Below are 15494 nucleotides of genomic sequence, written 5' to 3' on the forward strand. Positions count from 1 at the left end.
TTAATTAAAAAAGAGTATTAACAAAAATTGATGAAGGAAAATCTTGAATTGTGCAAAATATAAATAATAAATGAAGTTCTTGGAATTATAAGAAGCTTAACTATACTAAGATACTTACAGAGTTGTGAAAAGATATTATAAACGTTTAATTTTTACTAAAAAAGAACATTGGTACTTTCATTACAAAGGTTAGTTCAAGCAAAGTTTACTTCTATTTTTCACGATACTTCTGTTTTTCCACAAATAAATGTATGCGGTCAAAAGTTCATCGTATACATGCGATTAACAACTAGTAGCATTGGAGCGCGACGAAACCGGACTTCATTAATGAAGCGCACTGATCGAGCGTTCTTAATTAATTCCGTCGAGGCGAAAGTTTTGCAGTTACGAGGGCGAGGCGGTTTTCTTAATTGAGAAAAATGATTTAATTTCTTTGCGGTACCTTTTTCTCTCTCCCTTTCGTTTGCGGATGAAGAAAGGACATCGGCCGGACTTGGCCGAGACGGGGCAACCCGAGAGTGAAAAGAGGCAGTGGGAGGCAGACCGAGACTCTCATCAAATATGAATGGTTGGGAAGGATGGGTGGATAAAGGCGAGGGAGAAGTACGGTGGGCATGAAATATTTCCCGGTTCGCAAGTGCATCGCGCTTTCACTCGCCTAGGAGGAATGTCTCGTATAGGAAAACTTCTAGATGGGTATCAACCAAGTCTCGAGGAGTTCTGCAGTTTCCGGCTCCACATCTCAGAGACTTTTGATTTTAGCGGTGTCTGCAACTAGTGACGCCAATTTTTATACGTTCTAACTAATACGTATTACCGAATCACATTTCTGTCATACGTAGGATATGCAGGGAGTTTCAAAAAGAAAACGAAATATTATTAGAATAAAAATATTTGGTCGTTTATTTAATTCCTCAAAATACTTTAATTTTTAGTCTTGATTAATTATATGTATAATGCACTATCTTAAATGCATGTTATTTTTTTTTTATTTGCCCTATAATATACACATATGAAACAATAATCATGCGGGACACCTTGTATGAAAATATTGTTGCATAATTTGCGTTATTCCTGGTTGTTCCATAGAACATCTTATTGTCTCTAAGCTTGCTCGTGCATTGTGGTTGATTGTGTTAGAAAGAGTACTTTAATTTGGTAGAGTATTTTAATTTCAAATATTGTGTTCCGATTTTGGTTATTTTTTTTTACGTGTTATAGAAAGCGCGAGATAATTAATATGTATCACGTAGTGTTCACGTGGTATTTCCCGATTCTATACATTTTATAAAAAATACTTTAAATTATAAAAATGCATATGATCATATACGATAATATTTAGAATATATTATTGACATTTCCTGCTACTATATTTTTTACGAAATATTTCTTGTTTCAAGATAGGTTTAGTCTAAATATTGTGCAGATAAAAATATAACAGAATAGAATCGTCTTCAGTTTTATGCAGTTTTCCGATCAATCCACTAAATTCCATCTATTTCTTCACGCGTAAAATTTCACGTACATCGTATTATAAAATCACGTTCTTACTTCTTATAAATGCCGCGCCATATTTCTATATTCTATATGGCTGCTTGATGCACGGCGACCGAGTCAACGAGAAATTTTACATTTGACTTTCCCGAGATATCTCGGTCGAACCCGTCACCGTGAATCGAAATCGTCGTAAATCGTCGACCGGGCCAACCCGCAACCCGACCGCGTGCAATAATTAACGCGCCCGAACTCGTAATTGATTGTCTCGCTGATTTACCGAGTCGCACAATTAATCGGACATGAGTTATCGGCGCGAATACCGGCCGATAAACGAGAGTTTAATTATCGCTTCTCTAATTACGACTTACGACGAAGGAAGGAGGGAAAGAGAGAAGAAGAACGACATGTTAGTTGGAAAAGTTTTCGGCGTGAATCGGCAAACTGAGCAGAATTAACTGCGTTGAAGGATGTTTCGAGAAAGAGCAGAAGAGAACTACAGAAAAAGAGAGCTAAAGAAAGAAGAAGAGAAAAGCTAGAGAAAAACCGGATGGGAGATCAAATGAGAGAATCACTATGGGAGGATGAGATAAGAGACGAGGAGGCAAGAAATTGACGGGGGATGGAAGTGGCGTAAAACGGGAAAGTATCGAAAAGGGAGAGGAAGAGAGTGAGAGGGAGCTGAAAGGGTGAAGAGGGGTGAGAAAGAAGTGGCAGAGACTTACATTTCCCACGGGGTATTCCTGCTGCTCCCAGGCTCCTTACTTACGGATTGATACTCAATTTCCACCGAGTTTAGCCCCCATCGAAGGATCATTGCGCCAGATCGCGAAAGCTCCTTTCGATTTCGAATAAATTCGATAATAGCGAATAGGGAGCTGCAGCAGCAGCAGCAGCAGCAGCAGCAGCAGTTTGGCGGGGACGCGGGATAGATAGTACGATCGTTTTTGCCTTAATCGAGCGAATTAGGCACCAGCTTAGTCGTCGACCAATCCATGGCATTGTTTCTCGCTCGCGTACGTGGGAATGCTGCGATTTGCAGAAGCGAAAGCGTTGGTACGATTATGCGTCCGGGCGATAAAGTGGATTGAAAGAATTTATGCGGGTCTCTGCGTGCATGAGAATCGAATCGAGCTGCGTGTGTTACAGATGATTGCAAAGTGCATTGTGCAGCTGCTCTTTCGCTCTTCAAAAAGTGGCTTATCGAGAAAAATTACACTGTTCTAATGATTTTAGTTAAGGATTTATTTTGCACATTGTAACATAATTAGTAAAATTATTGAAAGATTATTTGTTTAGAAATTTTTTTATCTTAATAAGATGCACACATTCTTCGTTTAATTTTATCAGATAACGAGACATTTAAAAATTTTTCTCTATTATTATATTGAGATTATTATTATACTAAAATGTATTTAATATTAACTATACCATTTTTATTAAAATTTGCAATACACAAACGAAGAAATTAAAGTTAACAATATCAAAATTAATATTATTACTATATTTTGTACGATATACAGACTTTTTATTAGATTCGAAATTGCCGAATATGTCCCGCTAACTTAAGAAAGTCGTAGGCAGGTTGGTCTTCGCGCGCGACAGACATTTACATCGAAACGATCTTCACATTACAGCCATTATCGCAATCAAGAAGTTGGTATGGGCCGCGTTCTTCGGGATTGTGAAGAGCGAAAGGAGAACGCTCGAACATTACCGACTTACTTACTAATGAATCTCCCCCTTTTCCTCCGGCAGATTTCAGGAACGAGTAATTGTAATGCGACCGAATTAAGTCTGAAAGAGAAGAAGAAGAATGAAGTGCAAACGACAATTTTCCGCGACGGAAACATCACGACATCGATGTAACGGTCCCGGCAATTACGGCAAATTATATTAACCACCTTAACACGTCTCACGCCACCTTTCCTTCTCCCTTCCCCTATACTGCTACGCTCAAAATCGTCGGTGATGCACCCCACGCTTGCACGACCCGACACCCTCGTCGAGGCTTGTTATTCGGGCTCAAGAACTCGCGCGAAACTAATTCCAAGCCGCAAGGCAGAGAAGTCGACTTTAATGACTGTCGAAAAGTTACATACGTCCTTATCCAGGTCGAACTTACAGAAGAAGATCCTATCCGGGAAAAGACGTTCCAGACCCAAAATACGTTCCTACATGCCATATATTATTTCATATTGATTTATTAGAAGATTTTAGATATATAACATTTTTGAATTAATCGACACACAAAAGTTAGTTATTATACATGTTATGCCGTTGGTTACACATTAAATTTTTTAGAAATTTTGTATGAGTTTTTAATATAACTAAAAAGTATGAAAAAGAGAAAGAAAGTAAACGAAAAGAGTTTTTTTATTGCTTTTTATCAGTAGACTATAGAAAATATGTTTTTAAAGTAATATATTTTTCGAAATAATATTTTCTTTTAAGTTTTTTTTAAATATTTGGTCCAAAAACTTTGTATTTTTATATCTACCACTTCACTACAAATTTTTATTGGAAAAGTTTGAGAAAGGACAATTGATAAATTTATTAATTTTATAGGTTCGTAATGGTCGTAATTGTGTGACGTAAAAATAATGTCTCATTAATATATAAACTTACGGAACTGAATCCCATGACTTTTAAAAGCCAGACAGTAAGAGCGAGGTTGAGAATAACGATGACCATAAGGGTTAACACGAGAGAGTAAAGACATCTTTTCCTCCAGCCGTAGACACCTAATCTGAAACCACTTTTACACGGCGTGGTACCGGAAGCACGCTCCTCCAAAGCGGAAGTTGACGTTCTCGAGGACGATCCCGCCATTTGCCGTGCTCCACTGCGACGACTTGCACCGGAAGTGCAAGGCTCGTCAGACCATCCCCCTTGGCCCCGTGACATCCTAGAAATATAATTTGAGTTTATTGAGTAAAATTTAAGTATATCATGGCGATAAAAAATTCTTTTTCTCTTTAATGTTTTTCTAAATAAGATTAATAATAAAAAATAATAAGTAATATTAATAACTATAATTAAAATTAATTATATTTACGAAATAAAATTTCTCTCTCTCTCTCTCTCTCTCTCTCTCTCTCTCTCTCTCTCTCTCTCTCTCTCTCTTTCTCTTTCTGAATATTTATAAAAAAAACAGCTTGTAAATATATATAGAAAATTGTGACAGATGTGTGAATAGTTTGCCGATTTATTTAAACGAGAGAAAATACATATTTTTCCTAAATAATTGAGGATTTAGTCTGTGGATACTGTGTTTATCGTGTTCATACTTTGAATACCGTTGAATACCTTCGTGCACGTTCTCGTGCTACTAGCGATTTCACGCCGTAAATTGGCAGATTACGGTTGCAAGATACAAACGAGATGCGTGTTATAGCTACAGGTCGTTACAGCGTGCAGTTGCGAGCCATTAATAAGACTACAATTACGAGGCTGTTCTTTCTGCCGTGATCATTTATCAACGGTTTATACCTCATTCTTGAACACCGGCTGCGCGGAATTGTTCGGAGAGGCGAAACGCGTCACGAAAGACAGATCTTCCGTTTTTTTCTCTTCAACAACGTGAGATATTTTATATCGGACGTGTACGGCTTGTAAAGATGAACTTGCCGAAGATCACTTCGCGAAATTTTTCTCTCTTTTGCGAAGTGATAACTTTGTTAATTTGCCACTATCGGCGCGTACTCAAATGTAACATTTTTACGAGGATCCTACAGGCTTATGTTATAAATTAAATCACCACAAGGAAAATGTAATCGGCACACGTACTCACTTGTAACGATATTACAACGGGAAAAATACTTTTGGGATATATTACATTGATTATGCATTCGGCGAGCATTTGCATATCGATGCAATTCATTTTCGTTGACCGTCCCCTCGTTATATTAACTATGACGATAAAATAAATCTGCTGACTTTTACAACATGAAGAAACCAACATTACACTTTGAACCACTCATTAAATATCATATCTCGCAATCATTCCTCATATTAATTATAACGATAAATTGGTTCGCTGACTTTTATAAAATAGAACAATATTTTTTCATCTTAAAATTCTTTTACATGAATTTATATAAATCTTTTTATTAGTTTTAAAGGAATGTATGTTTTGATTTTTATACATTAATGGCAGAAATTGTATTCATCAATGTTAACAAAAATTTAAAATATATTTTAATCATTATAAGTACATTTTGAATACATTTTATGTATATATGTATATATGTCTAATATTATTTAGAAAAATATTTTAATTTTATTTACATAAATCATTTTTAAGCTTGAAATTTTTAACGTAACATTATTGCATTAACCGCGAATCAGCAACTTAATAATATTTATAGGTACTTTAACTCGGAAATAAAATAACTTGTCGGATAGAGAGATATAAAAGTTAATGCGCATCTAATTCTAATACATTCTATTTTTATTAGACATACGTACGTTTGAATCTAGAATCGGAAAATAAAAGGGCGGAATACGAAATGTGAATACAAGGAACACAGGAAAAGAGAGATAGATATACATATACATACATACAGAGAGCAAGAGAGAGAGACAGAGAGAGAGAGAGAGAGAGAGAGAGAGAAACTTGAGACTTATGCAAAGCTGACCACAAAATGTCTGACGTAACTTTTGTAGCTAATCCCAGAACCGTAAGACCTTGGAAAGATAAAAATAGTAGAATCTTTTCCATTCTCGCTCTTTGGATCGCGCACCTCCCTTCGCATTTATTCGTTCTTATTTTTGTTACGGTACGAAGAGTGTTAGTAAAGCTAAAGAGAAGTGAGAGTAAAAAGGGGAAGAAGGCAAGTCTGCGAAACAACTTACACGAAGTGAGAACTAAAATATTTAATGCCAGCTTTCTACCTTTTTGTAGATAATTATACCCCTAACGGATATAAAGAGCTTGGTGTGGCTCGAAATTAAAAGCACCAGGGATAAACCGATGCGAAAAAAGCGACACGCGGTTCCTGTATGTTATAATTTCCCGATTTACAGTCGTATAATTCTCGATCAAACCAGCCCTTTCTCAGTATGTCCTAGCATCCTAGCAACTTTTTTCCCAAGAGATGTGCTCGTTCCGCGGTTTAGTTTCTCCGGAGCTTTTTTTTTTTTTTTTTTTTCTTTGCTACAACTAACGGCTACATTAATTTCGTTAATGAGTCCATTAATCAAATTAACAACATTTATGACTTGTATAATGTTAATCACTCGACGTATCATTAAAGGACATCGGCGTTATAATTTTTCGCGAGAAAAAGGTCATTTATGAGCGAAAACACGAGAAAGCAGGATGTAGCTGCGGACACGAAAGACCCTCATTAGGGCCACCGTAAAAATTATAAACGAATTTCGCGATATCGTAAATCCGACTTAAAGGAACGAAGGAAAAAGAAAGGAAAATAATCTGTTCACGTGCGCCTTCACGCGACGAGCGAGGGAGCACCGAGAGTGTAAATTTATTTAATGCCCTTTGCATATCTTTCTTTTTAAGTGCCCGCTGGGCACAAAAGGGGGCGGGAATACAGCGCCTGAGGAGAATGGGCATTATGAATTCAGGCTTTAAGGCGCAATTATAACACGGAAATATTTCATGGTCCATAAATATGGCGTCGGACGTATGTTAAACGCTCGCCGGAACTTTTGACGCGAAGTTAACGTAGCGACCATTATTTTGCAGTCCCGTGCCAAAAGTGCATTGCAAATTAAGAAATTACTATCACAGTACTAATCCAAGGCAGTGTAGAAATTTTTTACGAATTGTCAGGTTGTTCAAGTATTATATTTTCTATATCGTATATTTTCTATATACAAATACATATCTTATATTTTTCAAAGACATTCGTAACATTTTCGAAATCATGAATAAAACCAATTGAGCGGATTGTCGGTTTGTTAGGTGATTTGTATCGAAGAGCTGCTTCAGCGCGAAATGTGATTGTCAGGCTTGACCCTCTCATTTGTTCAATACGACGTGTTCGTATTTACATAAAGTGGTAACTGGATGATTCAGTGCGAAATATATGCGACGCGGAAATACGCACCACAGACAGTTTACTTTCGACGACGAACAATGGCCAGCTTAATAAAACGTACGGGTGGGTACAATTACGGATATCATTTATTTCGCGCGGGTGACAACGATGGATTACAACGGCAACCGCAATTTAGATTCTTTGCTGCTTGCGATCTCAGAGACTCGCCGCGCGGGATAGATTTATTTCCCGCTTTAAGCGTCCGAAAGCCCCTTCCCGGATGCAGATAGGGACGTTGAATGAATTAATCCATACCACATTTGGGTGGTTGTAAGAGTGTTTAAATGGAGCGGTAGGGGCGGTAGGGGCGGTAGGGCGGATGGAGGCCCGCTTGTACAGCAACCGTTGTTTAAATCGTAAGCCGAGCTTAAATTGTCTGCCATCCAATCCTAGGTTTGCGCTTGACTCAAGTTGCAAGCAGGTATAGCTCGGCGTTATAACCGGCAGGAAGCATTATGGCCACCATTGTTCACTAATATTCCGTTTCCCGTGTTGCCGAAGTTGTTTCTAGGACGTCGATGACAGCTTTAGCGCTCGTGCGCGGTCGAGGGGTGCAACAAGCAGTAATACAGCAAGCTAAACACGTTGTTTCAATAGATAGAACCTACCCGAGTAATTGTTATTATATCTACCTTTTTCTCTCTCTCTCTCTCTCTCTCTCTCTCTCTCTCTCTCTCTCTCTTTCTCCCTCCCTCTTTGCTGCATTTTTATGAATTTTTAATTTACAAATACCAACACAATGCATAGAGAAAGTAATATCAAGTGTATGAATGCGGTCAGAAAATGGATATTAAATCGTAAATCTTAATCTTACGCTCGAAATAATAGATTTGCATCTCTATTTTCAGTTCTTTATAAAGAAAAGCAGTTATTCTCATAAATTAAAAGTAACTTTAATTAAAAATCGTTTATTTAATTCACTATTTTTTTATTCTTTAATTTTCACTAATAATGGAGTATCACTTTCTGTCTAGTTTTAATTTTCTAATTAAGGAACAAAAAGTGACTTTTATTGTACTAATTATTTATTGAAAAATTTCTAATATTAAAATTCTAATAATAAAATCAACATTTTTCAAATAAATTACAAATCAGAAATAAAGTCAGATAAATTAATCAATAATTTCTTCTTTTGTTCACAACGATAAAGATATTCAGAGTGAAAGCTAAATCCTTCTTTGAAAAGGCGAAGCAGATATTTACCGACAAATCGGAGTTCAAAAGTCTACTCGACTTGAAACATCGATTCAAAATCGTCAATCTCTATGGAAGCCTCATCGAACTAAGAGATAGTACAAGCACATTTGATTCTACGATAACGATTAACAAGACGATTTGAGACATATGCATGCAAACAATGGAATTGAAATTTTTGTAATTGAGAGAAACGAGAAAATCACAATTTATGTAGTAAATATTTAATTTAATCAAATTACTCGCTAACAATCCCTCTTTTATTTTTATTTAATAACTAAATGTATTATATATTTTTTATCGTACATGTATATAAGTATTGTATATAATTGAAAATAATTTATAATTTACAAATTGCGCGCTCATATATGTATATTTTGTCTTGCATTCTCTGGCCGAAATAGCCTTCACGTATAATTTCTCTCCTCGAATATCGTAAATCTAACATACGTAGTCTCACATATACACACAATAGCGCATAGGGACAGGACGGAAGAGCTTGACGTGATAGAGGAGCTGCTACTGTCACGTCAAATCAGGATATCTCTGCGTTGGCTGTCCCTCTAGACAGACGGAAGATTCACGCAGCTGTTTACGACAATGTGGAGTTCATGTAAATCGAAGGAACTGTCGGAATGAACAGAGTTAATTATTTTCTCGAAGCGTTTCCATAGCGAAAAGCCACGGCTTTATCGGGCGGTTAGTAGATCACCGCACCCTTGCGGTCTCTCAGCAAGGAGAGAGTTAGTCGGACGTTCGGTTCGACTTCTACGTCGCTGATAATCCACCCAGATGGCCGCGCCGAGCCCGCAAGCCAAACACAGTTTAACCCAGACGGCCACTAATAGACTCGTTGCACTCCGAGCACGCCGCCTTTTACGTTTGCATATCTCTCTCTCTCTCTCTCTCTCTCTCTCTCCCCTCTCCCATCCTTTAGTGTATTGCTTTCTCTATTCTTCTCTTCCGCTTTTGTTCGGCAATTTCCATGAAAAATGTCGAAGCTATACGGCGTACGATATCGCAAGCGCCTTTGACTATACGACGATATGACAAGAACGTATGTCGCGGAAATTGCGAAACCTTCCCCCTTCACCCTCCCATTAACCCTTCTGTCGACTATTTTCGATTTTACTGCGCCACACGGTTCATTGGGGTAAAATTGAATCGGCCGACGTTCCGCAGTGCACAATGAGTCTCGCTCTATGGCGAACAAAAACGATTTCCTGAAGTGGCGCGCATCTTGTTGCAAGCGTCGTCATTACGAGTTATATCATGTAAACATGTTCTTTCTTCTCTTTATTTTTTTTTTTTTAATTTACATTAGCAATTTAACAGATAAATATTTGTATTTTTTCATCGTATACCGAACGTAAATATCTGACCGCTACTCTTTTAATTACATAATGGTAAATATTAAAAGGAAATTAATGCAGCAATTTTCACGATTGCTATGCGTTTCAAATAGCAGCGACAGGAGATGGCTGAAGAGTTCAAACACCAACTTCAATGTGAAAAGACAGAGAGACCGCACCGAGGTCAAGTGGGAAAAGAGAGCGCGATGTTCTCGAATCAGGACATTAAAGGTCCGATATTTCCCGAGGGTCGTGCAAGACCCCTTAAGGGAGGTCAGTTATTGGCCGCGCAATTCAATCAAAAGATCAAACATCGACGGGTCCCTATATAGAAAGCAGAGCGGAAAATGCAACGGTCGCCTCTCTTGATCTGCTGTTATTTTCAAAACGTGTCTCCGCAGATTTGTGTGAAGTCGAAGAACAAATTACGTTTCTTCGCACGTTCTTCTCGAAGGAATAGAGAAATATTTTGTAGTTGAGTTCGTTTTGTTTTCATAATTATACGAATGAATTTTACGAATTTACAAATAGCTCGCGACGCGAGCGTTCTGTTTCGTAAATTTTACTTCGAAAATTCAAGCCGGATATCGGCCGGATCGCGAAAAAGTAATTGAGGCAACGGGTGTTTCCGGGTTATCTACGGCTAATTAAAGCCGACACGATGCGCGGCCGCGCATTGTAATGAAGCACGCGTGAGAGATTTCGCGGAGTACGTAATGTCGGTAATTTGCGCTTGCGGCGGCCATTAGCGGCGCTAATTTGCAACGAAAATAAATACTTTATTTCGTTTGCTGGGATCCGCCTTTGCCCGCTCGCAACCTCCACGCGAATGGAACGACGCGACGCGACGCGTTAATAAATTTGACGCGTGAAACGGCGTGGGAGATCGTTGCGCTTAATGTGCAGATAGGCATTTATGGGGCTAATCATTCGGGAATCATCGATTTATCGCTCCGACGGCCGACGAAGTAAATTAAAAGAGCAGGTGCGCCGATTATTAACGTCCGTTACCGCGTCTCTCTCTCTCTCTCTCTCTCTCTCTCTCTCTCTCTCTCTCTCTCTCTCTCTCTCTCTCTCTCTCTCTCTCTCTCTCTCTCTCTCTCTCTCTCTCTCTCTCTCTCTCTCTCTCTCTCTCTCTCTCTCTCTCTCTCTCTCTCTCTCTTTCTCTCTTTCTCTCTCTCTCTCTTTCTCTCTATCTCTCTCTCTATCTCAATATAGTCGGTTGTATGTATGTCGTTAACATCAATCATCGTCATCGGCATTTCACCCCACTGTTACACGACGTTGATGAGACACGACACGGCGTTAATATCCGCGTAACATCTTGCGAGCGTTGTACGCATCTCGCCACGTTACAAATCTATGCCCCCGAAATAATATCACTGTTGCTGTCGTGATATTTCTTACATGCCTTACAAATCCTAACGACCAGTATTTACCTATTAGAAACCAATATTATGTTGAATATAGATTATTCGCACTTATATGACGAAAATTAGATGAAAAATCGATTCTTTCCATCTGCGTAAAATAATGCAGTTAAATTTGTTTAAAAAAGTTACCATATTCTCTATCTTTTCCCATGAGCGTTATGCTGGATCGCACATTTTATTCGAATAAAATTGAAGGTAGCAAAATAATTAAATACGTTTAATTAAAAGGAGTGAATTATCGAGTGAATACTTAATACGAATTATCTCTTTTGACGGTTTAATACTCTAAATGTTCGATCGCACGAATGAATTTTCTTTTTTTCTATATGAAGTTAAATAAAAAATTCTTCAATTACATATACATAGATATAACGTATCTACGTACGCTATCGTTGTCCCCAATAATCTCACATTAGCCTAGTTACCAGTTAAACGTTTCTAAACCACCCAGTAGAAGAGTTTCCTGAACGCTTTATTCCTTTTCTCGCATCGTTTTTCTTCCTTCTTTCTCTCGTGGCTCCATTACACTCTCACTTTGGCTGCTTACCAGAATCACTTCGAGAGACTCCTGGTATTTTCGTACCGTTCTGGTTCAATAGTCTCAACGACCATAAGCTGCTACTTCTATTTTTCTGGTCGAGAAGATAGAGAGTGGATATAAACAAATGTCCAACTAAAGATTTTTGTGCTTGGAGCAATTTTGATTGCTGCAAATTTATCATCAATCTCTCACTCAAACTAAACTCCTAAATTTATAGTCATCTATATTTATTTGTTGAAAATAGAAGATTGCAAACTAAAATTAACGGTACAGCTTCTAAATTACGAAAAAAATATTTTCATGATTTTGACAAAAAATTATTTTGAATATATTTTATTCGTAAATCTGGTGTCACGTTAAAAAACATGACCTAGAACAAAATATCTGTAATTGTACACAAGTTATTTTTAATAGTTATTTTTAATTATACAGACCACACAATACACGCAGTACAAACGCAATTTTGAGTAAATATTTGATGGATTATTTTGCCCACCACAAATGCAAAATATTTATTGGTAAATTTTTTATCTTACACAACCACGAAACTAGTTAGATCACATAGAAAGAGCAGAGAGAAAGGAATGTTTAATATCTGTAAACAATTTATATATATTTTTATATTTCTAGATTAATCAAATAATCTTTTTTAGAGCTTTTTTGTTTAATGAAATAATTTTCTTCGAGAGAGCTATTTGGAAAAAAAGTCATATGAACATCGATAATATGACTATACTGTGACAGCTATCTATTATATAGTACTTTTATTATTCAACATCGAAAAGCTTTCACTCTATTTAAACAGGATTAAAATAATTTTTATCGTAAAATTTCATTTACATGGTTACAGGTATAGAACTGGGTACAGAACATTCTCTAGGTCGTCTCGACATACTTAATTATTTCGCAGGATTATCGCATTAGTATATGCATCAAGGCGGTAAGAGTATTAGTTCTCGTTCTTGTTGCCATTTATCTCCGGACATGCGAATGCTCTCGTTTTGGACAGCTCAAAATGATTTTACGTCAAAGAGTGATAACGTCGATAGATTGAATGACAACGATCAAAAGTATTAATACTTTCCAATTCTCACAATATCTATCTCTGTCATCGTTCATCTTTGTTATTTACAATATTGAGGTAATGCATCAGGATATGCGATCGTTCTACTTTATTTACCATTCAACATATTATGTTGTTTAAAAATATAATAGTTATGTTTATTCAAAAACTCGTACTTTTATAAATATTAAAATACAGTGTGGTGCGATTTATTAAAAGCATACGAGAGATATAAAACATTTATATAAGTATACTAATATATAATATATAAAATACGCAAAAGTAAGAAAATAATAATTTTTTGTCTGTAATTAAATAAATATTGTACAATATATATGATTATAATACGAATAAATATATGATTATAAAAAAGAACGCAACGCCAAATGGATATTGTTGATAATTTTAAAAAATTCGCGAGAAAAATACGCGCGTTTCGGAGAAGCGAAACAGCTATTGATCCATGAGTGGCACGTTTCTACGGATCCGAGGAAATCGGTTTAGAGACCGGAAGGGAACCGCTTTGATCACGTTACCGGCTCGATCTCGCGGATTATAGTCGATCTCTTTTTCCCTTCTTTTGCTTTTTATCTCTGTCTTTTACCTTGTACAGTTTTCTTTCGTCAAATTCGATATTTCGACTTTAACCCTAACCTGGCTCAAGGATTCTCTTAGCTTGACTTACATGAAAAAGAGATTTGCTGCAAATCTTCTTCAATTGACTCGATTTCTTGCACAATGAAAATTAGCACGCTTAAGTTCTTCAAGTTTAATAAACGTAAAATTAATTGAAGTGATTCTTACAAAAACAACACTTTTATAAAAAATTCGGAAAATCTTGTTAAACTATTTTTTTTATTACAAAACTCAAAATAATCTGAAATTTCATATTTCTTAAAATGCCAATAATATTTTTTATATCATTTATTGTGGTAAATGTGAAATGCCTTGTTTCATAATTAAATTTTTTCGAATTCCCCAAAAAATTAAAGTTTTGACGAGGTTTGTTTTTGTAAAAATCGTTTCAATTATAATATGACATCAAGCGTTTTTAACATTGTGGTGAGTTTTGGAATATTGATGAAAAAGATGAAAATTTATTAGGATATATTATATGTTATGTATTATTATTTTATTAGTGTGTGTGTGTGTGTGTGTGTGTGAATAATAAATTGCAGTAAAATTTCAACGAGTTGCAGATTATATATAACAAATTTTCGGCTATGCTATACATTTCTTACAGTGGAGAACATTCGCGAAATCCCACTGTACGCCGTTTGTCTCTAGCATTTGACAAACGAAAGGCAACGTGTCTCTAGGCGCGGAGGTAGCGAGATATCTCCGCTGACTTTTGCCTTTGGTGTCGTTGACATTTCCCATTGGGCTGGCGGCCTGGCATTTCTAACCCAAGACCGCAAAGGAGCATCTTCGAACGAACCCCTGCCCGCGTTACGACATTCACTTTATATATGCGCGAATATATGTTGCTATTTGATATCCACCGAAACATCCCCGTTTGAGATGTGCATATCGAAATAAAGTAGATACTGTACCTCGTAGGCGAAATATTATTCTACTTCTTTTCGCAGAGTAGAGTTTTTTTTAGAGCTTTTTCGCCATTCATTAATTGCCTTTTGCTATCGATAGAAAGAAACGATGCGATACATAGCAGCACTAAGCACATAAAAAGTGTTTGCCCATGCGATTGCGTTCAGTATATCGTTCAAACGATATTCATTTTTTTCAATTTATCTGAAATTCTTATGTTATGATAAAGATCTTTTTCATTCAATATTTCCAGAACTGAATTTATAAATAATAAAAATTTAACAATATTTATATCATATTGATATAAATATAAGCTTTCGATTGCAATTAGTTCGAATATAATTAGTGTAATTATTTCCGAGATTTACAATTAGTTTACAAAAATGACAATTTTTCTTGTTTTAGATCTAATTTTTCCAGTCTCACATACATACATACATACATACATACATACATACATACATACATACATACATATGTGCGCGCAAAATAATTTTGTTGATATTATATTTGAACGAACAGGCACCGATTTTGTTGTTTTACTTCTATATACATATATGATCATGACTTTACTATCAAATGCAATCATTTCCTATTATTACAATTAACGGTACGTATTAAAGTGGTAGTTATTTATACAAAAGATATTTTTGTCCTATTTATTCATGTGTAAAGTTAGAATAATTTATTGATTTCGCGCAACTAATATTATTTCATAATTAAAAAGTATTTTGTGAAGTGAATTAACTAATGCTTATCATTCGTTTTTTTATCACATTAGGTAGTGCTTATTGATATATTATT

The 15494-nt window shown here is 36.2% G+C and overlaps 1 protein-coding gene across 4 annotated transcripts in view; it reads right to left on the reverse strand.

Moving 5' to 3' along the window:
• Positions 1-15494, reverse strand: part of Scgdelta (sarcoglycan delta) — a 201459-nt gene that overhangs the window by 18909 nt on the left and 167056 nt on the right. For all 4 annotated transcript variants that reach the window (XM_072890326.1, XM_072890327.1, XM_072890329.1 and 1 more), the window contains one exon: positions 4123-4402. In XM_072890326.1, coding sequence (XP_072746427.1) covers positions 4123-4402 — 280 coding nt within the window. The remainder of the gene's footprint in view (positions 1-4122; positions 4403-15494) is intronic.

This window comes from Anoplolepis gracilipes, chromosome 4, assembly GCF_047496725.1.
Source record: "Anoplolepis gracilipes chromosome 4, ASM4749672v1, whole genome shotgun sequence".
Lineage (NCBI taxonomy): Eukaryota > Metazoa > Arthropoda > Insecta > Hymenoptera > Formicidae > Anoplolepis > Anoplolepis gracilipes.